The sequence below is a fragment of the Hypomesus nipponensis genome, chromosome 23 (assembly GCF_054491055.1).
Source record: "Hypomesus nipponensis isolate SF chromosome 23, ASM5449105v1, whole genome shotgun sequence".
Classification (NCBI taxonomy): domain Eukaryota; kingdom Metazoa; phylum Chordata; class Actinopteri; order Osmeriformes; family Osmeridae; genus Hypomesus; species Hypomesus nipponensis.
This window is the reverse complement of record NC_140383.1, coordinates 2,771,823-2,796,066: the sequence shown is the minus strand read 5'-3', so window position 1 is coordinate 2,796,066 and position 24,244 is coordinate 2,771,823. Positions and strand designations below refer to the sequence as shown.

The 24,244-nt window shown below is 49.2% G+C and overlaps 3 protein-coding genes across 3 annotated transcripts; all 3 read left to right on the top strand.

Moving 5' to 3' along the window:
- Nucleotides 1–326: 326 nt before the first annotated feature.
- Nucleotides 327–5,152, top strand: cnga4 (cyclic nucleotide gated channel subunit alpha 4). Its single transcript, XM_084688452.1, has 8 exons — nucleotides 327–706; nucleotides 884–985; nucleotides 1,086–1,192; nucleotides 1,431–2,014; nucleotides 2,230–2,475; nucleotides 3,030–3,195; nucleotides 3,388–3,836; nucleotides 5,120–5,152. The coding sequence occupies exons 1-8, from the start codon at nucleotides 585–587 to the stop codon at nucleotides 5,150–5,152; spliced, it is 1,809 nt and encodes a 602-aa protein (XP_084544578.1). The 5' UTR covers nucleotides 327–584.
- Nucleotides 5,109–19,280, top strand: trappc10 (trafficking protein particle complex subunit 10). The gene is made up of 23 exons (XM_084689301.1): nucleotides 5,109–5,295; nucleotides 7,020–7,101; nucleotides 7,354–7,489; nucleotides 8,943–9,142; nucleotides 9,552–9,747; nucleotides 9,949–10,060; nucleotides 10,550–10,797; nucleotides 10,920–11,066; nucleotides 11,276–11,390; nucleotides 11,642–11,718; nucleotides 11,874–11,965; nucleotides 12,104–12,244; nucleotides 12,735–12,847; nucleotides 13,080–13,615; nucleotides 13,818–13,959; nucleotides 14,090–14,257; nucleotides 14,559–14,788; nucleotides 14,962–15,062; nucleotides 15,198–15,354; nucleotides 15,628–15,792; nucleotides 16,940–17,120; nucleotides 17,451–17,645; nucleotides 17,881–19,280. The coding sequence occupies exons 1-23, from the start codon at nucleotides 5,235–5,237 to the stop codon at nucleotides 18,126–18,128; spliced, it is 3,843 nt and encodes a 1,280-aa protein (XP_084545427.1). The 5' UTR covers nucleotides 5,109–5,234; the 3' UTR covers nucleotides 18,129–19,280.
- A 173-nt stretch (nucleotides 19,281–19,453) lies between these two features.
- On the top strand, nucleotides 19,454–22,310 carry LOC146233606 (myelin-oligodendrocyte glycoprotein-like). The gene is made up of 4 exons (XM_084688451.1): nucleotides 19,454–19,762; nucleotides 21,258–21,338; nucleotides 21,590–21,931; nucleotides 22,054–22,310. The coding sequence occupies exons 2-4, from the start codon at nucleotides 21,278–21,280 to the stop codon at nucleotides 22,308–22,310; spliced, it is 660 nt and encodes a 219-aa protein (XP_084544577.1). The 5' UTR covers nucleotides 19,454–19,762; nucleotides 21,258–21,277.
- The last annotated feature ends 1,934 nt before the right edge of the window (nucleotides 22,311–24,244 follow it).

The following is a 24,244-nucleotide window of genomic DNA, read 5'->3' as shown; positions in this document are numbered from 1 at the left end:
GCTATCCCAAGTCAACTCCCTCCTCCGCCCTTGAGTAGAAAGATTAATTCAAAAGACACAGGAGCACTTGTTTGCCCTACCTTACATCTGTATACTAAAACGTTCAACTAATATTCATTTTCTCGTGTAAAAATTCCATATTGAAAATTATATGTAAAATAACTTTTATTTTTTGAAATATATACATCAAAGTTTGCATCAAATATCAAACATTAAGTATCAAATATTACTCTTAGACCTATGTCTTTGTTTTGAACAGGAAGGTCATTACACACCTTGAGAATAAACAAGCCCCTGGGGACCTTCCTGTGTTTGTTAAAGAGCCTTACTTCCATGGTGACCAAAAGCACCAGCCCAGGTGAGGCTGCTCATTATGGGAAGCAATGCTGCAAAGCACAACCCAATCAGTCCACACAGGGCAATTACGCTCACTGTTAGTCAACACTTTTTGTTAAGGCTGTCAGGCTTTGTCAGTCAAACCGAAAAGACACAGGTGAATCATGTCATATGTGAACACGGTTCACCTCAGACCAGAGAAAATGCTCTAAAGTCTTTTCCGTCTGAGATTGGAGAGAACACACAGGATGAGCGGATGGGAGAAGCTGTTCCGATGGCGTCGGACACAGAAGGAGGGCAGAGATGGAGAGGCAAAAAAAGACGAAGGGAAAGATGAACAGAAGGCGAAGGAAGTGAAGCCTAAAGTAAAGTGAGTGACTGGTGGAATACAAATGTCAAAGCAAAACAATAGCTATTGGTTTGTTATGTAGCCAGGTTGATGAATGATTGAAGGAATTATTCTGATGTGATGTTATCAACCAACAAAAAACAATCTGCACATCGTCTGACAGCATTTAATGCAGTCCTTTCTCTCTGTCCCAACAAGCTGGAGAGAGTGGGTGGTCGATCCGTCTGAGGAATTTTACTATGGATGGCTGCAGGTTATGATCTTTCCCATCAGCTACAACTGGGTCATCATAATTGCTAGGTGTGTGCACTGAATGTAACTCCTCTTGTCGTTGAGGTAGAATGTGGCTGCTGCCAGTCATGAATGTAGTGAAATGTTTTTATTTCATTTTCATTTCTAGGACATGCTTCTATGACCTTGAGGAAAACTTCCTTGTGGTGTGGCTTACAATGGACTACATCTTTGATTTCCTATTTGTTATCGATACCATCATCAAATTTCGAACAGGTAAATCATTTACTGTAGGTCATTTTCATATATTTCTTTGATGCAAATGTAAGCATCAAGGAAACATTTCTAACCTTTCTTGTTCCTCTGTGTGAAGGTCATCCATTAGGTTTTATCTCGATCTTTGTAACCCTCAGCCCTTTGTGATGACAGTGTTTATCATTCTGTGCATCTCCAATCATCTGCAATTATGAACATCCTGACATGACATGCTCTGTATCTGTGACGCCCTCTGCAGGATATTTGGAGCAAGGCATTCTGGTCAGGGACATATCTCTTCTGAAGAAGCATTACCTCAGCTCTTCTGGCTTCCTGTTAGATCTGGTGTCTATTCTACCCACGGACCTTCTCTATATCTATTTCGGCATCCACTCCCCCCTAGTGAGGATCAACCGCTTCCTGCGTTCTCCCCGCCTCAACGAATCCCTGGATCGCATGGAGACACGGACCTCCTACCCCAACACCTTCCGCATCACCAAACTCATGCTCTACATCTTTGTTCTGATCCACTGGAACGCCTGTGTGTACTTCTCCCTCTCCAGATACATAGGCTTCGGGGAAGATCAGTGGGTGTACCCCAACATGTCTGACCCTGACTTTGCCTCCATGCGCCGCCAGTACTTTTACTGCTTCTGGTTCTCGGCACTGATCTTCACCACGGTGGGCGACACACCGGAACCCCAGCGCGAGGAGGAGTACCTGTTCATGATTGCCGACCTGCTCATCGCCGTGCTGGTGTTCGCCTCCGTCGTGGGAAACGTGGGCAACGTCATCACCAGCCTGAGGGATCGTGATAACGTGTTCTTCCCCAACCACGAGCTGGTGAGGCTTCGGAACTATTTCCACTGCGATTACAGATGAGGTCATACAAATACAACCAGGAAGCGATCCTCTAGTCTCACTGGCCCAAGATCAACTATGATAATTAAGCTAGTTTGACTGGTACTTTTGTTTGGGCCTAAACATGTCGTCCAATTCGTCCCAGGGCGTTCATGTATAAATAGATCGTCCAGACGTTCTTCTTCTCATCATTCCAGGTGAAAGCCTACTTGCGTAACCGTGACATCAGCAGTGAGCTGCGTAACCGTGTCAACGGATGGTATCAGCACCTGTACATCAACCGTAAGATCACAAGGGAGAACGAGATCCTGCAGCAGCTGCCGGTCCAACTCCAGACAGAAATCGCTGTCAGCGTGCACCTGCCGACCCTCTCCAAGGTCACCATCTTCCAGAACTGTGAGAAGAGCTTGCTGGAGGAGCTTGTGCTCAAACTCACGCCACAGGTCAGAGGTCAATATTTGTAATCCGGTTAACCCTGCACATTGTCTGGTACCATGAGTGGGATGTATTTTCCACATACCTCTCCTCGCCCCTCCTCACCCTCCCTCACCCTTCCTCACCCTCCCTCACCCCTCCTCACCCTCCCTCACCCCTCCCCACCCTCACACACCCCTCCTCACCCTCACACACCCCTCCTCACCCTCCCTCGCCCCTCCTCACCCTCACACACCCCTCCTCACCCTCCCTCACCCCTCCTCACCCTCCCTCACCCCTTCTCACCCTCCCTCACCCCTCCTCACCCTCACACACCCCTCCTCACCCTCCCTCACCCCTCCTCACCCTCCCTCACCCCTCCACACCCTCCCTCACCCCTCCCCACCCTCACACACCCCTCCTCACCCTCCCTCACCCCTCCTCACCCTCACACACCCCTCCTCGCCCTCCCTCACCCCTCCTCACTCTCACACCTCAACTCTTCTCCCCTAACTTAAGATGTCCATTCCTCCATGTTGATGTCACTGGGGTGTTCTCCATCTTGATGTCCCTCCTCCTGCAGGTGTACAGTCCAGGGGAATATGTGTGTAAAAAGGGGGATGTGGGACATGAGATGTACATCATCAAGGAGGGGAAGCTGGCCGTGGTGGCAGACGATGGCGTCACACAGTACGCTGTGCTATGCGACGGAAATTTCTTTGGGGAAATTAGCATCCTCAACATCAAAGGTAACGACTGGAGGAAATAAAAATGTGAAGTCGTGATTTGGAAGGATGGATTGATTGATGTGTTTAGGTTTGAGTTGTGTAGGTCTGTTGTTTTCCAGCACCATTTCAAAACATCAGGACGATCAGTACACTGACACATCACATACGTCTGGTATTTTGAAAAGTCAGCGTTAAACAGGCGTGTGTTCATAGGTAACAAATCGGGCAATCGCAGGACGGCTAACATCCGCAGCATCGGCCACTCTGACCTCTTCAGTCTGTCCAAGGAGGACCTGACAGACACGCTGTCTGAGTTCCCGGCAGCCAAGCGCCTTCTAGAAGAGAAGGGACGTCAGATCCTCACCAGGATGGGCATGCTGGAGGAGAGCGGAGAGGGCGAGGAGGAGAAGGAGAAGGTAGAGACCAAGCTGGAGAGGCTGGAGGAGAACCTGGACACCCTGCATACCAAACTGGCCCGTCTAATGATGGAGCTGGAGTCTAGCAACCGCAAGATGCAGGCCAGGGTGGAACAGATCGAGTGGGAGACTGAGGGCTGGGAGGAGAGGCCAACTGAGGATGGAGATGGAGAAAGGGATGGAGAAAAGGAGAGGGGAGAGGTGGATGATTGGGTGGAGGGGAAACCAGGCATTGGAGAGGAGGAGGTGGGTGTGTTGCTGGGACATGAGCAGGGATGGGTAAAGGAGGAGAAGGGGGAGGATGAGGAACGAGGAGAGGGGGAGGATGAGGAACGAGGAGAGGGGGAGGATGAGGAACGAGGAGAGGGGGAGGATGAGGAACGAGGAGAGGGGGAGGAAGAGGAACGAGGAGAGGGGGAGCAAAAAGAGGAAAGGGGGGAGGAAGGTGGGGGGAATGAACTAGAAAAGGAGAAGAAAATACAGAAAATGGAGGATGAAGGAGGGGAAAGGGGGGAAGGAGGAGAGGAAAGGGAACTAGAAGAGAAGAAAGGAGAGGAAAGGAGGGAGCAAGTAGAAGAAAGGGGGGAGGAAGAGGGGGGGATTGAACTACAAAAGGAGGAGAAAGGGGAGAAAATGGAGGACAAAGGAGGGGAAAGGGGGGAGGAAGGAGAGGAAAGGAGGGAAGAAGGACATGAAAGAAGAGAGCAAGGAGAGCAAAGGAGGGAGGAACAACAATCAAGGGAACTAGAAGAGAAGGAGAAAGAAGGAGAGGAAACGGAACTAGGAAAGGGGTAGCAGAGGGAGGATACACAAGAGGCACAGGGAGAAGTCGAGAGGATAAATGAAAGAAATAGGAGGTGAAATGATACAAATGTGGAAAATTGATGGAGGAATTAAAAAGGATGTTGGAAGAACAAAACATAGAAGAAAATGTAGTGAGTGAGGGAACTGGGAAGAGCAGAAATGGTTGTTCAGTAAAAAGAGATGGAGGGGAAGTTAAAATGAAGTTTGAGATCAACCTTGTGTGAGACTGCTAAGGAAATCAACACCAAAGTAGAAATGACTTGGTGATACTGTAGTTGTTCCAACTTGTGCCAGTAGAAGACAGCTCACAATATCAAAACGATGCACCTCAACGATTAATGTTCACTCTTATAATTGCTGAACTAATCCAAGCATATGTGTCGGTTGGACATTCATTTATCATGTCATAGATAAGCCTGTTAAGAAAATCTAATTAAAATAGTAATGTAGAATTGTTTAGAAAAGGTCATTGAACATGAATTCCAAAACAAATCTATAAGCATGCCTGTCACAGGTTTACATTATGTGTTCATTGTGTCATTTTGGAAAATAATGACAAAATGTATTCTCACAATACAGTATATTTATGAAAAGAGTAAACGTGTCTAATTACCTTATTATCTTGAACACATAACACATAGTAAGGAAACCGTAATTATGGATGATTATTGAACTATCCCTTTAAATTACGTGGAGTTTACGTAGATCGTATGAAGGTGTTCCAGGAAGTGCAAGGGGACACGGGCCCCATCGATTGATCACAACTGCACACATAAGCATTTACTAACAACAACCTGGATTTTCGGATGACATTTTCATGGGGGGCTACCGTTAATACTCATGGAGCCTCAAGAGGAAAAGCCAATTATTTACACCATGGAAAACAAGCCGATTGTGACATGTGAGTGTTCTTTCCGATGTTGCAGTCGTATTTTTCCAGCCTGACAGCTAGTAAGCTAACTAACGTTAGCCAGCTAGCTAGCTAGCTATATGACACTTGCTGTTCTTGACTTACACGAAACAGTTGCCACTGCAATTTGCCTTCGAGGTTATAGCGTGGAATGTTAACATCTAACTAGACAGCACTGCATGTGTATTTATATCGCATGATAGACCAGCAATAGAAATGGGATACCCTAGTCTCTGGGTAACGTGAATATCGTTTCGAGTAGTAATATGTCAACTAGCTAGCAACATTAGCTACCATGCTAGCCGGTAGATACCTATCTATGGCTACGTCAGAGCTCGTGCTGCAATTTTTGCTACCTGCTGTTATCACGCAAGAATGCACCTTGCTGCGATAAGTGTTCATCAAAGTCACACCAACTGCAGTGGCAACCATATAATGAACAGATTAGCAGTCTAACCCCCATGCCGGCCTCTCGCGTCGCAAAGGTTATTTTAGGAATTGACCCTTTTGCCAGGGTTCGCTCGGACGTCAGTGTGTTGCCTTCTCCATTTAACGCTGATGAATCTACGAGTACGGCTGTGAAGTCATAGGCTACAGCGGGGATCTGAACTAACCGTGTGGTTGGTCAAAACGGCCAAGACGCCTTGTCGGTCCCGTTTTAGACAGCAAGGGCTTGGGTTTCATTCATACGCCTCTGTACGTTTACTGGTTGTATCTTTACGTGCCAAACAACCAACCCATATGACCCAAGTCTCTCTTTATAGGATAGACCCACTGCTTAACTGTTGTGGTGGAATTAGCCGTGCTTCAGTCAGATTAGAGACCTATGGCTACCATGTGACGACTAAATACACAACAACGCTTGAACAGGATCTTGACTCCGCACAAGGAACACACGATGTTTCCCTTCAGCATGTTTGTGTTGCATGTCTTGAAAGTTAACCTATTGCTCTAGCCTACGTTTTACCAACCCAACATGTATATATTTCTTCCCACGAGACCAACTTCTTACATGGTTCTCAGTGCATAATGCGTCGTTAGCCCACTTGCGGTAGAGAATGCTACGAACTAGAGACTTGGTATCATCTGCTACCTCCCTCGTCCTACGTCTTCCCACACAAGCGGCGTTTGGTTTTAGAGGGGTCAGGGTCTCACCTGCCGTCTCAGTACATTTTCAACACCTGTGCTTTTTAAAGCTCTGGACGTGAGGGCAAACTGAAGCAGGAAGGTGATAGCCAAACAGACTCGCACAGCTTTCTGTGGGGGATGGACAGGAGAGGCTGAACTGTTGCAATCTACACCACATGCAGACCATTTTAAAGATGTATTGTTTTGCATGTTTCATGGTTTATTGGACAGTTTTGTAAGTGTGACAGGAAAGGCAGGCAGGCAGGCAGGCAGGGAGAGAGAGAGAGAAAGATAGAGAGAGGAAGAAATGCAGCAAAGGGCCAAGGCTGGATTCAAACCCAAGCTGCTGTGGTAAGGCCTCGGTGTTGTACACACTTATCCCGTGAGCTACTGGAGCGCCACACGAGAACATTTTAAATAGACATTTCAGTTCAGGTGTTGATGGGTATTGGCTATTGGGTATCATCTGAGACACTTTGTGTTGCACCCATTCACCCTTCTTTCCTTCCCTCTGTCTCTCCCTCCCTTCCTCTCTCTCTCCCTCCCCCCTTCCCCCCCTCCTCCTCTTACACCTCTTGTCCACTCAGGCGCTGGGGACCAGGCTTTATTTACGTCTCTCTACACCCCATTGGCCCAGCAGCTCCCCAGGGAACCAATGGAGTGGAGGAGGTGAGTGCTGCCAAGGGCATGATGGGATATAAATGAACCGGTGATGTTTTGGGATGATAGTTACCACTATTGTGGGCCTGCAGCATCGAGTACACTCTCATGTGCATTGGAAAGTCAAAAATGAAAACGTGATCGCATTAGGCTATCCAACCCGTCAAAATTGCATTCCACTACTCGGTGTCAAAGTCATAGAAGCTTATTGCTGTATAAGCATGTCTAAAGACAATTTCTATGTGCTGTTTGTCTCTGTAGGACATATGGCAGGGCTCCTAAGATGATTCACCTTGAAGCTAACTTTGTCCAGTTCAAGGAAGACCTTCTCCCTAAAGAGGGAAACAAAGCCCTTCTAACCTTCCCTTTCCTCCACATCTACTGGACTGACTGCTGTGTAAGTGGAATGGCCCTTTGCTGATGTTTCCTGTCCACACACACTCTCTCCCACACTCTCTCTCGCGCACGCGCACACACACACACACACACTCAGGGATCCACAGGCGCTTCTTATGGAATCAACCCAGACTTCACAGATTGCTTTTGTGTTTTGAGAATTCAGAAACGATATTTTCTGCAAGGGCACACCCATTCTCTAAATTCAAACTCTTATCTTTCATTCCTACGCTCCTTGTAAATTCCAAATGACTGTTTGCCTGCCCAGAGGAAGAGCTGAGGGGGAAACAGGAACACGTAGGGTGATTGATAGTCAGGCATGGGAGCCTCGCTTGTTTAAGGAATAGCAGTCAGCGGCTCGTGACCAACACGGGTGGTGTTGCGTAATGGACAGTAGGCAAAGCTGGGCGGCGTAAGTAGGTTAGCTCGTTAAAAGTTTTGTTACGGTCTTAATTATCTCCCCAGTCATTAAAGGGGATGTTTCACTTCACTCCCTTTTTAAAAGCTGTTTGCCACAGGCATCCGTTCAGAGGAAGAGGGAATAGGGATCGTAGCCGTGGTATATGTGGGCTGGGGAGATTGTGTGGAGTTTGTGTGTTTGGTCATTTGATTCCCTGAGGAGGTTCCTGGAGAGATACCCGCTGGGTTTGTGATGCAACTCACTTATTTGAGTTATGTCTATAACAACAAACATTTAAATCACAACCATAAAACTGTCATTGCTCCAAGCCATGTTCCCTTCTGTGTGGTTGAGGATACTGCACTGTGTTTGAGCGAATATGCCAACACATCTAAAAACAGTGTAAAAGCAGTAATTGTGCTGAGCCTTATTTAACTGCAAGCCTACTCTTTAATGATGTGTACTTATTCTTAGACGGCTGCTTGCATATCCCAGATATGCATGTTAAAGCCATTCTTTGGGCTGAGTAAAACGGCTTGACTTCACTCAAGCTTGCTTGCTAGCCAAGTTCTCGGCTGTCAACTTACAAGATCTACTGCAGGATCGTCCTCACTGTTGTTCCAGTGTTGTTGCACTTCAGCCTCTGGTCAGCCAGCTGCAGAAACTGCACAATCATGTCTTTAATAAATAGGTAATAAGGGTGTCAGTGGTTAGATCAATTGACTGCAGATCAAGAGGGTGCACGTTTAAAACCCCCTGTGTGTTGTATGTCGCCTCTGGGTAAAAACATGTGCTAGATGAGTGTGTCATTGCCATTTAGTAGACGCTTTTATCCAGAGCGACTTACAGTAAGTACAGGGACATTCTGCCCGAGGCAAGTAGGGTGAAGTGGAAGAAGGACACGCCATTCTGCTTGCGGGAATCGAACTGGCGACCTTCAGATTACCAGCCCGACTCCCTCACCGTTCAGCCACCTGACTCTCTGTCTGTTATCTAGTCAGCTGAGGTAACCATCCTCCTCCTGGTGGTTCAAGTGGTACCGTCTCCCCTGCAGGACACGGAGGTGTATAAGAGCTTGGTGAAGGAGGACATGACCAGGTGGCAGAGCAGCCTGCGCGGCCACGGCTCTGCCGATTGGGTCATCGTCGTCGTGGAGACCAGCGACGCCAAGAAGAAGAACAAGACCAACATCCTGCCGCGCTCCTCCATCGTGGACAAGATCCGCAACGACTTCTGCAACAAGCAGAACGACAGGTGAGTCGGCGCCCGCAGAGGAGGCCCGTGAACGTGGCACCTTCTCTCTCTCTCACACACACACTTTTACGGGCAGAGTTTGAAAAGATCACGCCTCTCTTTATAGTTCTCTCCTGCTCACTCTCATCACTTCTCTGTCTCTGTCTGTCTCTCTCTCTCTCTCTCTCTCTGTCTCTCTGTCTCACTCATCACTTCTCTGTCTCTGTCTGTCTCTCTCTCTCTCTCTCTCTCTCTCTGTCTCTCTCTCTCTCTCTCTCTCTGTCTCTCTGTCTCACTCTCTCTCTCTGTCTCTCTCTCTCTCTCTCTCTCTCTCTCTCTCTGTCTCACTCTCTCTCTCTGTCTCTCTCTCACTCTCTCTCTCTGTCTCTCTCTCACTCTCTCTCTCTCTCCTTCTCTCTCCCCCCCTCAGGTGTGTGGTTCTGTCGGACCCCCTGAAGGACTCGTCTCGTTCCCAGGAGTCGTGGAGCTCCTTCCTGCTCAAGCTGCGCACGCTGCTGCTCATGTCCTTCACCAAGAACCTGGGCCGCTTCGAGGACGACATGCGCACGCTCCGCGAGAAACGCACGCAGCCAGGCTGGAGCTTCTGCGAATACTTCATGGTGCAGGTGCGTGTGTGCGTGTCCTTTCGTGCTTGTTGCTGTATCCTGTGTGTGTCTTTCCTTTGTGTGTGTGTTTCCTGTGTGTGTGTGTGTGTGTGCATTTGTCCCACTTTTTAGCTTTGTCTGTGTGTGACTCACCTCCACTTGCATGTTTGTGTCTGTCTATGTGGTGATCTCATCTTTCTGTCTGTGTGTGTGTGTGTTTAGGAGGAGCTGGCGTTTGTGTTTGAGATGCTGCAGCAGTTTGAGGACGCTCTGGTCCAGTATGACGAGCTGGACGCTCTCTTCACTCAGTACGTCCTCAACTTTGGAGCCGGAGGTACGGTTTTCTGTTGGACGTTTGCTCTCACACGGCAACATCTCACACTGCCTAGCTCCAAACAAAGATGGAAACCAGTCAGAAATAACAACTGAAACAAAGTATTTCCTGTCTGTTTGTGTCTGTCTCCCTTTGCTCATTTCCTCTCTCCACCTCTCTTTTTCCACTCTCTCTTTCTGTCCTAATTTCTTTCTCCCCCTTGCTCCTCTCTCCCTCCCTCCCCTGTCATCCTCACCCTTAATTTCTTACCTGTCTGCATCTCCCTCTTTATTTATTTTCCTCTATACTGTTACTCTCTTTCCCTCCTTCTGTTTACCTTCACTCACCTCCCACCCACCCCTTTTCTCCAACCCCCATCCCTCTCTCTTCTGACCCCTCGCTCTCTTCCTACCACCCCCCCCTCCCCCCTCTCTCTCTCTTCCCACCTGTCTCCCCCGCTCTCCCCTCTCTCTCTCTCTTCCCACCGGTCTCCCCTCTCCCTCCCCCCAGATGGAGCTAACTGGCTGGGCTCCTTCTGCGCCCCGGTGAAGGCCTGGAGCGGCCTGCTGCTCCGCCGGCCCATCGACATGGAGAAGCGGGAGGGCATCCAGCGCGGCGAGGCCAGCCTGCTGGACCTGCGCAGCTACCTGTTCTCCCGCCAGTGCACTCTGCTCATCTTCCTGCAGCGGCCCTGGGAAGTCACGCACCGGGCCCTGGAGCTGCTGCACACCTGCGTCCAAGAGCTCCGTCTGCTGGAGGTAGCCTAGCCTAGCTTAGCCTAGGTCGGCTTTGCCTACCTTAGTTTAGCTTAGCTTAGTTTAGCTTATTTTAGTTTAGGCCCATGCTTGAATCTAATCTGAGCTGTCGTGCTGCTGTGTAGGTGTCGGTGCTGGAGGGGGCGCTAGACTGCTGGGTGTTCCTCAGCTGTCTGGAGGTGTTGCACAGGATCGAGGGCTGCTGTGACCCCGCCCAGCTGGCCGCCAACTGCTCCCACACTGTGGGCCTGTGGGCCTACGCTACGGACAAGGTGGCTGCCTCGCCGAGCACTTTACACTTAAATTATATATTTTATTTATCTGCTGTAAAATACTTAAATATATCACACTCATAGTGAGGAATACATGTTACAAACAGTATACAAGTCATATGAACCTTCCTTGTGAACTTGACTGAGTTGCTGTGCTGTTATCTGAATGTGTGTGTGTCTTACGTCTGTGTGTCTGTCCTGTGCTCCAGCTGAAGTGTCTGGGCTACCTGTGTGGCCTGGTGTCCGACCAGGGCCCCACCTCAGAGGACCTGAACAGAACGGTGGACCTGCTGGCAGGACTGGGAGACGAGCGACCAGAGACTGGTGAGAGACGAGGGGGGAAACAGATACAGAGTCATCTGGGATGACTGACTGTAAACACACCTGTCAAGCCCCAAAGAGCCACACGGGTGACGTGTTAGTTCGTTAGCTTGTCTGAGTGGGTTTAGATGGAGATGGAAGCCGGGCAGATGAGCGATGAGCGATAAGAGATGGGAGATGAGAGATGAGTTGTGGTTCTGAGCCAACAAGAATCTCCTGAGCTGAATTGTTAACTTGTCGGTCCGCTCCCACAGTCAGCAGCTTGCAGAGCCCGTACAAGAAACTCAAAGAAGCGTTGTCGTCAGTGGAGGCGTTCGAGAGACACTACCTGGTGAGTTTACATCACAGGCAGGGCTGTCCTCTTCATATCCATCAATAAAGAAGATATTTTGTCTACTAGTTGTCTAGGAATCAACCATTTTATACTATTCCCTCCTTCCTTAACCCCCCCCCTCATTTGATTCCCTCCCTCCCTCCCCCTCCCAGGAGCTCTCTCATGCTGCGATGGAGATGTATCGGGCTATTGGCAGGATGAGGTCAGCCAGACTGGTGGGGAAGAGCCTGGCTGAGTTCTACATGTGAGATCCTCTTTACCTTCAGCTCCCTTAACGTGCACAGTGTACTCATGTGTCACCTCACCTATCACTCCTAATGCTTATTTAAAGCATCCTTCTCATGACACCTCACTCTTAACGTGTGTGTGTGTGTGTGTGTAGGAGGAAGGCGGATCCTGATCATGCGGAGAGCTTCCTGCAGGATGCTCTGAGGTCGTACGTGTCAGAGGGGTGGAGCCTGCCCGTCACTCACACCAGGAAGCAGATCGCAGCGTGTCAGAAGCTGCTCGTCCGGACGGAGGAGTATCCTTTACTTCCTGTAAGGAGTCTCACCACACATTCTACTTCCTGTATGGAGTCTCACCACACATTCTTCTTCCTGTAAGGAGTCTCAACACACATTCTACTTCCTGTATGGAGTCTCACCACACATTCTACTTCCTGTATGGAGTCTCACCACACATTCTACTTCCTGTATGGAGTCTCACCACACATTCTTCTTCCTGTATGGAGTCCTACCACACATTCGTTGTTCGTCGTTCCTGCCACCCGACAGGAAGAGCCTGGCTTGATGAAGAAATCTCTATTATTGGTACTCCTGGTGGAAAGAAAACATATTGTCATTAATGGCAGTACCTTTTCTTCCCACCAGGAGTCGTCCCACAATCGTCAAAAGTCTCTTTCTGTCTCACGTTGTGAACACCCTCATATATCCTGCACATCAGACTAGTCCATATTCACATAGCCCTCGTTCCCTATTGGCCAGTTGGTGTCCTTGATCTTGCACCATTAGCTACCTGCAGACCAGTGCCTTGCTGGCAGGGGATGGGAATCTGACCAATGAGGAGAGGGAGCACTTCTGTCAGGAGATTCTGACTTTTGCCGGCCAATCAACAGACAGCAAAGGTAAGCGTGCAGGTGAAGAGATTCTGAGTTCATGTGTAATTGTGCCATTAGTAGACTGAGGCCAGTGTCAAAATAACTCCACATTGCCTTTGTAAAATGGCGATTTTTGTTGTTAAATTATTTTTGTGAAACAGTTTGTATTTCTCAATGTTTTTGGAAATGAACGTTTAATATAAAAAATATACACGTTTTTTTTATTTACGTTCTGCGTCACCTTCACTTCCCTCTGCAGCCCAGAAGGTGGCGCTCAGCATGACCGCCTTCGCCCAGCTCACTCAGCTGCAGTTCCGCCCGGCAACGGCGTCCGTGCACTCCGGCGCCGCCCTGCAGGTGGAGCTCCGGCTGCGCAGCCTCATGCCCGTCCCCGTGCCCCTGGAGCAGCTGGCCGCCAGCCTGCACTTCAGCCTGGAGCAGGCAGGGACCCTGGGCAGGGCCAAGGGGGCTCTCAGACAACCCAACCCAGGGATAGTGCACTTCCCCCCAGGCAGCTCCTCGGGGGGGCCCCTTCGGTCGTCCGTGGCTGGGGGTCCGGCCCTGGAGCTGGATGAGATCCAGGACAGGAGCCCCTCTGATAACTCCCTCAACTCCGCCGGCATGGTGTGCAAGAACACGCACCTGGTCATGCGTTGTCATGACAGCGGCTCGTCGCCCGACCTGCCCAACTGCTTCAGCCCGGCCCCCGTTGCCATGGACGACGGAGCGCAGATGCTGAAGACGCACAACGTGACGCTGTTGCCCGGAGACAACAGCATCGTCTTCACCGCCCCGGTAAATGCTTGGTTACGATGGAGCCGTTTTATTTTTAACAGTGTTCTGGTGTGGACTTGTAGACTGTGTTATGATGCTGCAAGTACTCACTCCCATCCTCTCTCTCCCTCTCCTCTCTCCCTCTCCTCTCTCTCCCCCCCTCTTTCTCTCTCTATTCTTCTCTTCCTCGCTCCCTCTCCCTCCCTCTCTCTCCCTGGTCCAGAGTGGGGACCCGGGCACCTACACGCTGCGCCAGCTGTGTGCCACAGTGGGTCAGGTCCAGTTTGTCCTGCCCCACATCTACCCCCTGGTCCAGTACGAGGTGTACTCCCAGGAGCCCCAGCTTACTGTGGAGCCCCTCACAGGTACGCCTCACACACACACACACACACGAGACACACACACAGACAAGCACACACAAGACACAAAGTCACACACTAACAAGCACACACACCTCTAACAGTGCCTTTGTGTGTGTGTGTGTGTGTGTGTCAGAGCCCCTGCTGGCTGGGCTCCCCCAGAAGGTGAGGTTCACCCTGCAGACGGGTCACTACAGCGTGAAGAAGGGCGACGCCCTGCAGCTCAGCAACACAGACAGCATGCCCATCCTGCCCCCCTCCCCCTCCTCACCCTGCACCGCCACCATCCTCAACGCAGCCAACGGTTAGTCTGTGTCTGCAGAGTAACGTCAGCTGATGTCTCAGTCATGGATCTGTGTGTTGGGGAGGGGGGGCTGGAGGGGGGGGAGGTAATGTCTTTGGAACTAGGATTGCTGCTGTACAGATTTAACAAGATTATAATCCAGAGGGTATGAGACGTGTTATGATGTGAATCACCTCCCACGGAAGAAAGCATGTTATCGGAAACAGTACATAAAATACATATACATATATGGGCGTACAATATACAAATACATAACCATCACCTCTCCTCCCCCGTCTCCCTTGCCTCCCCCCCCTCCCAGAGCGTGTGGGAGAAGCGTCTCTCTCCATCCAGGCGTCTGAGAAGGTGACCAGCATCGTGCTCCCCATCACGCCCCCCTACCACACCCTGGAGTTCCAGCTGGAGGTGCTGTGCGTCATCCCCTCCGGCCCCCACCGGCCCCCCGGGGAGAGGCTGACCAATGGGGAGGTCCGGCACCGGCCGCGCAGCTACAGCCACCCCGACACGCCCATGACCGCCATCGACCAGAGGGTACCGCCCCCCTGACTTCACACACACTTAATTCACGATTATGATTATTTATTTTTTTATTGCTTTACTTTTTAAGATGAAAGGTAATGTTTTATAAGACGTTTTTAGAAGTTATTTTAAGTGGTTTTGTGTTTTAACCAAATGTTGTGTCTTTTCTCTCGTCCTGACACCAGATGTCTATAGACTGTCCCTGGTCCATCTACTCCACCCTCCTGGCCCTCACCTTTTACATCCCCTTTAAGACCAAACACTCACTGCTGTCAGCAGGCAACAGGTGAGAACATCCCCTTTAATGTGAAGGTGATGGGGAGGGGGCGAGGGGGCGATGGGGAAAGGGCGATGGGAAGAGAGGGCGATGGGGAGAGGGCGATGGGGAGCTAACAGTGTTTCTGTCCCCTGGGCGCTACAGGAAGTTCATCCAGGTGTGCGTGCAGAACGTGTCGGACGTGAGCTTCCACCTGACGGAGCAGCACCTGACGGAGCAGCACCTGACGGAGCAGCACCTGACGGAGCAGCAGCAGGAATGCTCTCTGGAGCTCCAGTCCCTCAACACTAAAGCACAACAGGTAGGGAGAGGATAGAACACGAGAGAGGAAGGAATGGAACAGAATGGAACATTTTTGAAGATAATAGAAAATTATAGAATATAATGGAATGGAAAACAGAATTTTTGTACACTTTCCTTTTTTTTTTTTTTTTTACAATTTTTTGTTAAAAAAACATATTTGCTATCACATGGCGGGAAAACATTCTACATGTACAGCAGCACTACTGTAATCGCTGACCCTCTACTGTTTAGAGGTGAACAGACTGTAATCCCAGTGTCCCTCCTTGTACAGCTGGTGAGCAGTAAGCAGTGTGTGTTCTGCCTATGGGAGGTGAAGTGGAAGGCCTGTCTGCCCGCCTGTCTGCAGTGCGTCTTCTCTGCCAGCTTCTCTCCCAGCGCCCACCAGACCTCCTCCTTCAAGCCCTACCACTACGACTTCCAGCTGGAGAGAGTCACGGTGAGCACCTCCCCTGACCCCTCCTGCCCTGACCCCTCCTGCCCTGACCCCTCCTGCCCTGACCCCTCCTCCCCTGAGCCCTCCTCCCCTGAGCCCTCCTGCCCTGACCCCTCCTGCCCTGACCCCTCCTTCCCTGACCCCTCCTGCCCTGACCCCTGCTGCCCTGAGCCCTCCTGCCCTGACCCCTCCTCCCCTGAGCCCTCCTGCCCTGACCCCTCCTGCCCTGACCCCTCCTGCCCTGACCCCTCCTGCCCTGACCCCTCCTGCCCTGACCCCTCCTGCCCTGACCCCTCCTCCTGCTCTGACCCCTCCTGCCCTGACCCCTCCTGTCCTGACTCCACCTCCTGTCCTGACCCCTCCTCCTTCCCTGACCCCCTCCTGCCCTGACCCCTCCTGACCCCTCCTGCCCTGACCCCTCCTGCCCTGACCCCTCCTGCCCTGACCCCTCCTGTCCTGACCCCTCCTCCTGCCCTGACCCCTCCTCCTCTGACCCCACCTCCTCTGACCCCACCTCCTCTGACCCCACCTCCTCTGACCCCTCCTGCCCTGACCCCTCCTGTCCTGACTCCACCTCCTGTCCTGACCCCTCCTCCTTCCCTGACCCCCTCCTGCCCTGACCCCTCCTGACCCCTCCTGCCCTGACCCCTCCTGCCCTGACCCCTCCTGCCCTGACCCCTCCTGTCCTGACCCCTCCTCCTGCCCTGACCCCTCCTCCTCTGACCCCACCTCCTCTGACCCCACCTCCTCTGACCCCACCTCCTCTGACCCCTCCTCCTCTGACCCCACCTCCTCTGACCCCACCTCCTCTGACCCCACCTCCTCTGACCCCACCTCCTCTGACCCCTCCTCCTCTGACCCCACCTCCTCTGACCCCTCCTGCCCTGACCCCTCCTCCTGCCCTAACCCCTCCTCCTCTGACCCCACCTCCTCTGACCCTGTCTTCACACCCTCATCTGTTCATCTAGCAGCCACTGTCCTCAGCAGTGCAGAAGACAGAAGCACATCCATAGTTTATTTTTCTACACAACTTTATTAGTATTTCACATGGCATATTAGTATTTTAGACATTTTCAACCAACATTATTCTGACCAAATATACTGAATCAATGTGTGTAGTTTCATTGTTGTTGCCGTGTCGCCCCTGCAGACACTGTACAGCCTGAGAGCTGAGATCCTGCCAGGCGCCGGGGAGCAGAGCTGTCACTCTGGCACCCTCTGTGGGCTGGAGGTCTCCATCACACGCCTGGCAGAGCCCTCGGAGGGGGAGGAGGAGGTGGAGGGGCAGGGGGAGACCGAGGGGCTCCGCACCACCAAGCTGATGTATGAAGGTGAGCAGGGGGGGCGTGGGGGGAGGGCGTTCCTGAGCATCGTTTGACTCAGAGGAACCGATTGTAAGTCTGTGTGTGTGTGCAGTGGCGGTCCTAGCTCATTTGGCGCCCTGGGCAAGGCTTTTCCCTGCACACCTATTCACGGCACGACAATGGGTGTGAACACACAAACGCACTACCTTTTTTATGCCAGCAGAGGGCATCAAACACAAAAATGACGGAAAATGCCACCCCATGCCCATGTGGATGCCCGGTTCGCCCGTGCCTAAAACCACCAGTGTGTGTGTGTGTGTGTGTGTGTTTCCTCACCCTCCCTGCTCTGCCCCCTAGTGGCTGACAGCAGCAGCAGCTGGGCGGTGTGTGGTAAGAGCTCAGGGCTGGTCTCCATGCCCCTGGCCGCCTGCGCCACGCACAAGATCCACATCGAGGTCATGCCCCTCTTCGCCGGACACCTGCCCTTCCCCAAGATCCAGGTGTTCAAGTACCTGCCTCACAGCGCCCTGCCCGCCATCCAACCCGACCCAGGTGAGACCCTCCTGCTCCACCCCTCTGAGACGCACAGGAGGATGAATCCAGCACACAGCTGTTGGCCTACACACCTAATAAATCCCACAAATCTGCATTTGTCAAGAGGAAGAAACATTTGTGTTGTATTGATGCATGTATATGGAACATTTAACGCTGCACTCTCAAAATATATCCCTCATGTTGACCGGAATATCGCTTATGTTTTGTAACGATCTCCCCCTGTCGTCCACAGACAGCTGTGTGGAGAACGACACCCTCTCCCTGCTGGACAAGGCCCTGGACGACCAGGCGGACACGGCCAGCATCCGCAGCCGAGGCAGCGTCCTGTCGGTGGGCAGCGGGGAGCAGCAGCAGCGAGGGCTCCCCATGCCCCGCCTGGAGCCCTTCAGCCCCGGCCAGGTGTTCAACCACAGCCAGGGCCTGCAGGTGCTGGTGCTGCCCGCCACCGACGACCACGTCCTGGAGGTCAACGCTACGTGACCCGGGCCGGACGCCGCCTACCAGCCTCCTGTCGTCGTCGTCGTACTTACCGTTGCTCACCCTGGCGCCCACCTCTGGACACATGCTACCCAGGACTTGGTGGGACCTTGCTGGGCTGGAGCTGCAGGGTGGGGGGCCTTGGGGCGGCTGTTTCTGGAGCCCCAACTGTGGGGCGTTCGTGTGGGCTAAGCTAGCTGGGCTAGACCCGAGCATGAAACTATCACGACAGCGGAACATTGGCGTTATCGTGGACTGTTAGACACCACGCCACCTTGGAATATCTTAACCTCATGTGTTTTTTTTCCTCCCTACTTCCTTGTCCTCCTTCTTAGACTGTGTACGTCTCAGTGGGTAGATAGGGTTTATCTCTCTACATCTTTTGGCTGAGAGAGCGAAACTCAGACGCTGTTGGGAATGTTTTCACACTAAAGTACCGTCATTCAGATTGATCGCCACTTTCAGAGCTTGAAACGAGATTCCGGACTGCCCCATAATGCTTTGCAGCCACACATTTGCCAAATCCTCCTCACTTCTTCTCCCCCCCACCTCCCAGTGTGTTTACACTTTCACCCTCCAAACAACTGTATTAAACTTAGTTGCACCAAAGCACCCTTTGTGGAGAGTGTGTGCTTGCTTGTAGAGTGGGGTAGCTGTCTCACTACTGATGTAGCTGTCTCACTGCTGATGTGGCTGTCTCACTGCTGATGTGGCTGTCTCACTGCTGATGTGGATGGCCGGGTGCGTATGCCTGTGTGAGGTTATATATTTGTTGCCGTCTACTGTCTTGAGTATGTTTAGCTTAAAGGGACAGTTCACCTAATTTTTAAGATAAATGGAAAAATGTTAAAAGAAAAAAATACAAAGAAATATATATACTGAAAATTGGGTGAACTTTCCCTTTAGGTTAGATAGTGATTGAGGATTAGTCAGTGAAGTGGAGGGTGTGTGAGATGAACCTGTTTGTCTGTTAGTCTCTTGGATGGGGAGCATGTGTCCCTCCCTGCTATGCACATATCCCTCCCTTCTCACCTCGCTGTCACGGTGAAAATCACCTGTTCATTTCTCACCTGTCCATCTCTCACTGTGTGATTACCCTGCTCTCCTGGCCACTGTACATACTGTACCATAGAGAAATAAATGTGATTTAAAGAATGGAAGGAGTGCAATCAACTTTTTTTTGCTAATTCATTCTAATTTCTTAGCGTTCGATGGGAAATGTTTTGTTTTTCTGTTACCTCTTAATTACTGTATAAAAATAAGCTATTGTATTAGAATGACATGACAGGTTCCGCAGATTTGATCAGATGTTCCCTTGGTGTGAGGTGTGTTAAGTGACCACACACTGTAGGAGCAATAGGTCTAAATCTAGGATTTTTTGTCCTCATGTTTGTGGTCTGTCAGAGTTTGAAAATCGTATAAGATTAAAAACATTGTATAGTGTGTCACCAGCATAAATTGGGCTGGAAGCCAGGCTAGCTAAACACAGAAGGTATGATTAATTTTGACGAGGGCCATTCTAGGGAGGAGTTCCGCGAACGGTCGACGCTGGCCAGCGCAGTACATATTCCACGGGTGCCTGGAGATTCTTCAGAAAAGAGCTGAACACGGTGCAAGCAGAAGCATCTCTCTAGACGGTAGATCTGTAATGTCAAATTACAATGTATTAACTCTATGCAAACTATGCATTTGTTTGTGAAGACATCCACCATTACACATAGTCTCGTTAATATACCAGGATACAAGAGCGTAGGTTTGGTTTGAACATTATGTTTTACCATCATATTTGATATCGATGCTCCTGTCTGTTGCTACCACAATTAAGGAATAATATTCATTAAAGACAAATACATTTCCGATAGCTAGCAAGCAGACAATTCCGTTTGTGTTTCAGAGCTAACGGGCTCGTTAACGTTAGAAATATTATACATTTTCAACAATATACCGGAGTGTAATATCATTCGATGTTATCGTTCATTATTCACTCGATGTTAACTTATAACTTACAGGAGTAGCCTGCCAAAAAAGGCAATCATTGAATCTCTTAAGAGAATTCTAGCCTAGCCATCGGCCATGTAAACTAGTTTAGCTTGCTAACGCTCGCCAGTTATTTCAATAGAAAATCAGACAAATCAAAGACAGGCAAAAGGCTAGACTGCTACTCGTTTTGTGGCCATTTTTACGTAAACTTCGCTTCTAATGTCGACTAACAGCTATAGTAATCAGACAATGTCTAATATAGAATCCTTAAACAGGCTCTGGCTGTAGTCTAGCTAGTCATTTGCTAAGTAAGGTAGAAACGTATTTTTCTACCTGCTAGATAGTTATTAGCAATTCTAACGTCTCCTGTAGGCTGTTACCGACAAACCTTTCAAGATATTTTTTGGCCACTGTAACTTGCTCACTTATGCTTCTAAACTACTTAACTCTAGCTGACTTCCAACAAAACAAATTTTCGCGCGTCTGAAACAAGTCTCCGCCCCTCGGCTTGAAGCAACGGCCCTGGTGGATGTAGGTGGTATTGCATTCACGGTTAGGTTTCCGAAACTTCCTGTCGTTTTTATTCTATTAACTCCAGTCAACATTTACAAAACGATCTCCCCCCCCCCCCAAAAAAATTGTATATTCTCGAACCTGGATCATGCTACTATTTTTTTTTTTCAGATTTTTGCTAAGTTTGAAACCAATCCGAAATGGGTGAACTTGCCATATTTAAATATTAAGCACCTTAAAATTCGACCTGGCAAAACAGACGTCATCAGTCAAAATCAAATCAAAAGACATACATTTAGGGTTTTGTCTCCCTGAATGAGTTGCAGGGCATGCTAATGTTGTATCTCAATTAGGCATTACATTATATAATTAGTAATTTAAGATTTGTATTATATAATTATCCAAATATTTAGCCATTCAAGTAATTATTTATGTATTAATTTAGTTTCGGTCCCTATAATCCTCCATACAACTTGGCATATATTATTGTATTAATTAAATAAATATAGATTTTATATTAGATGTCTTTTTGCGGTGATGTTAACATGCTTTAAACGATAATAGGCTTTATAAAATGTTAATGACAGCGCTGACAGGTGCTCTTGAGACTAATAAATATTGTTATTTTTCTTAATTTAGGGCCTATACCGTGTTGGAAGATGGACTGTATCTTCTACAGTGTGTTGCTGTTCACTGTTCTCTGCGACCAGTCGCTCGCGGGTGAGTTCTTGAACAAGCTCAGTGCTAGGCTACAGCATTTGATTGCAGACCAACATATTAGCATATCTAAGGGCATTGATCTGCTTTACTTTGTATCTGCCCTGTTTGTATACATCGGTTTGGAAATTGTCTGCTACATCAAAATACTAAAGGACAGAAAGACTTGCCACCTAACAACAATGAAAGACAACCTTTATTAAACACCCTTTGATAGTCCCAGATGGGTTATGTCTTTGTGTCTGTTCTTCCAGGAGAATCTCAGCTGATTGGTCTACCTGACCCCATCGTTGCTGTAGTTGATGATGATGTCATCCTGCCATGTTCCCTGGACCCTCCCACCAATGCATTAAAGCAGACTGTGGAGTGGACCAGACCTGACCTGAAATCTACTGCTGCTGTACATTTATATAGGTATGGCAGTGACAATAATGTCGACCAAAAGGAGTCTTACAAAAACAGGACAATGCTGTTAAAAAGAGAACTGGTCAGGGGCAACGTCTCCCTGAAACTGTCCAGAGTGAGGCTGGAGGATGAGGGGAGCTACACCTGCTTTGTTAATGGCAGACAGGTTAAGGTCATCCAGCTCACCGTTGGTAAGTTAGATCAAATAGATAAAGCGTCTGTTAAATGAATAAATGTAAGTAGAGAATATGGTAATGTTCCTAAAAGCTGTTGAAGAGTTCCTGATGTCTCTGATGTGTGTCTGTCTCTGTAGGGGCGGTCTCTAAACCAGAGGTCACCATCCCGGGAGTCAACGGCACAGGGATGGTTCTCCAGAGTCCGGAGGCTGGTACCCAGAACCTGAGCTGGAGTGGAGGGACCGCTGATGTCACACAGACAGACACCTGGCCCTCACCAACGCTACACTGTGACAAGCAACGTGACTATACAGAGGACAGGCAACTTCACCTGCAGGGTTCATCTGCAGGGACACGACCAGACCATGGAGAAAGAGATCCATGTTTATGGTGAGGTTCTGTGTTACATTTATATTTACATTGTCATTTAGCAGACGCTCTTATCCAGAGCGACTTACAGTAAGTACAGGGACAGTCCCCCTGAGGCAAGTAGGGTGAAGTGCCTTGCCCAAGGACACAACGTCATGTGGCACAGCCGGGAATCGAACTGGCGACCTTCTGAATACTAGCCCGACTCCCTCACCGTTCAGCCACCTGACTCCCTGTGTTGTTATTATTATTGGTTTGTTATGCGCCGAAATAAAAACCAAAACCAAAAATTGATCTTGAATTTGAATGAATCTGTCGATTAGTTAATTAATCCAGATTTATCTATGGAGACATTTCTTATTCTTCATTCGTGCTTCATCTCTTTCTGTCAGGAAACTGTCTCATGAGGATCACTTCTGTGTGTTTCAGATTTATTTCTGCTGAAGGAAGAAAGCTCCTCTAATGTAACAGTTGGTTCAATTGTTGGAGTTCTTGTTGTAGTTGTAGTATTGTGGTTCTTTTTGAAGAAACGTACAGCAGGCAGTAAAGGTAAGAACTAAAACTCACCAGTGAGTCCTCAGGCCCAAGCCCCCCCTTATCTGCCTTCATTGCATCTTTGGTTCCCCAACTCCTCACTGTGTCCTCCCCAATGCAGGGCACCACTCTGGCTCACCCTGATTTCCATGGCCCTCCATCATGCTGGGCCTTGGCACTCGGTCCCCCCAGGGTTTGCTTACGCTTTCTCCCTTGTAGGGGGATGCGATCTGCTCCTCCTTTCCCAAGCATCGGGCGGGGAATTACTACCTCTCCCTCCTTCAACTTGCCTTGGGGGCACAAGGTTCTGCAACTGTGTGGTTTGCTTCCAAGGACGGAGGACTGCTCCAACAGTTCAACGTTCTTGATCTCCGTCCCGGGTGTCCACGGCCTTATCCCCAGCGTGGATTTCTCTCCAACTCCACCATAAACCACATCTATTGAGCAAGACGGTGTGGTGCCTGGCTGGACGATGCCGACATCGCGTCCACTTCAAAGCCCTCCCCGTCCTCCCTGATTTGGGCGATTTTGGGGGTTCACTGGCAGGATTCCTATGTCGCCGTCCGACTCACTTTCGGATGCAAGATCAGCGCCTGTAATCTTCTAATCTTATCTCTCTGAAGCGCTCTCTGCTGGATTTCACTCACGCCCTTCCTCCGCCACCTCTGCTAGCTCCCCGTTACACGCTGGTGCGTCCTCAGAGCCGCCTACATCCCAGACCACCGCAACTCTTATTGACTCATTCTCCTGTTTTTGTACTTACTGTAAGTTGCTTTGGATAAGAGCGTCTGCTAAAAATGACTAAATGTAAACTACAAATAACTAATGTTAGGGAAATTAGGGAAAACTGTTATACGTTTCTGGATTTTCAAATGTAAAAAAAAAAAAATATATGTATATATCAAATATTCGTATCGGTATCTCCCTTAAACCCTATATCGGTCGGGCTCTAGTTGAAGGGCAGTTATATGGGGTATGTAAAGTTCACTGTGAAATTGCACAATCTTTAAACCTCATACAGTGAAGTTTGCACACACTGTACAGCCCTTTTATTTAAGTAACTATTTAATTTTAATTTAATAGATTTCGTCTTATTGTAAATTTAAATTTGTATTTTCATGCCTTTTTATTTACAGTACTTGTTTTTATATTTCTTTACATTTTTACTTTACTATGTTTATTGTTATGCAACGACCTACCAAAGCAAATTCCAAATTGATCAACAAACCAGATTCGGATTCTAATTGCTTGGCTAAACAAATACATTTGCTTTTAAGTTATCTAACTTGTAATTTGCACATTTGTACAAAGTCCTTGCCTGTTCTTGCACTGTATGTTAAATATGGAAATTGTAAGTAAACTGGATTGATCAGTAGTGTAATACATATAATAAATAGACATTTATTTTGAAATGGATTTCGTTTG

What these genes read in the sequence shown, in the direction of transcription:
- cnga4 (XM_084688452.1), top strand. Translation starts at nt 585, where the DNA reads ATGAGCGGATGGGAGAAGCTGTTCCGATGGCGTCGGACACAGAAGGAG. An exon ending in GAAGTGAAGCCTAAAGTAAA is followed by an intron (nt 707 to 883) that starts GTGAGTGACTGG and finishes TGTCCCAACAAG; the next exon opens with CTGGAGAGAGTGGGTGGTCG. An exon ending in TGGGTCATCATAATTGCTAG is followed by an intron (nt 986 to 1,085) that starts GTGTGTGCACTG and finishes TTTCATTTCTAG; the next exon opens with GACATGCTTCTATGACCTTG.
- trappc10 (XM_084689301.1), top strand. Translation starts at nt 5,235, where the DNA reads ATGGAGCCTCAAGAGGAAAAGCCAATTATTTACACCATGGAAAACAAG. An exon ending in AGACGAGCGACCAGAGACTG is followed by an intron (nt 11,391 to 11,641) that starts GTGAGAGACGAG and finishes CCGCTCCCACAG; the next exon opens with TCAGCAGCTTGCAGAGCCCG. An exon ending in CGCCATCCAACCCGACCCAG is followed by an intron (nt 17,646 to 17,880) that starts GTGAGACCCTCC and finishes TGTCGTCCACAG; the next exon opens with ACAGCTGTGTGGAGAACGAC.
- LOC146233606 (XM_084688451.1), top strand. Translation starts at nt 21,278, where the DNA reads ATGGACTGTATCTTCTACAGTGTGTTGCTGTTCACTGTTCTCTGCGAC. An exon ending in CTGCGACCAGTCGCTCGCGG is followed by an intron (nt 21,339 to 21,589) that starts GTGAGTTCTTGA and finishes CTGTTCTTCCAG; the next exon opens with GAGAATCTCAGCTGATTGGT. An exon ending in GGTCATCCAGCTCACCGTTG is followed by an intron (nt 21,932 to 22,053) that starts GTAAGTTAGATC and finishes CTGTCTCTGTAG; the next exon opens with GGGCGGTCTCTAAACCAGAG.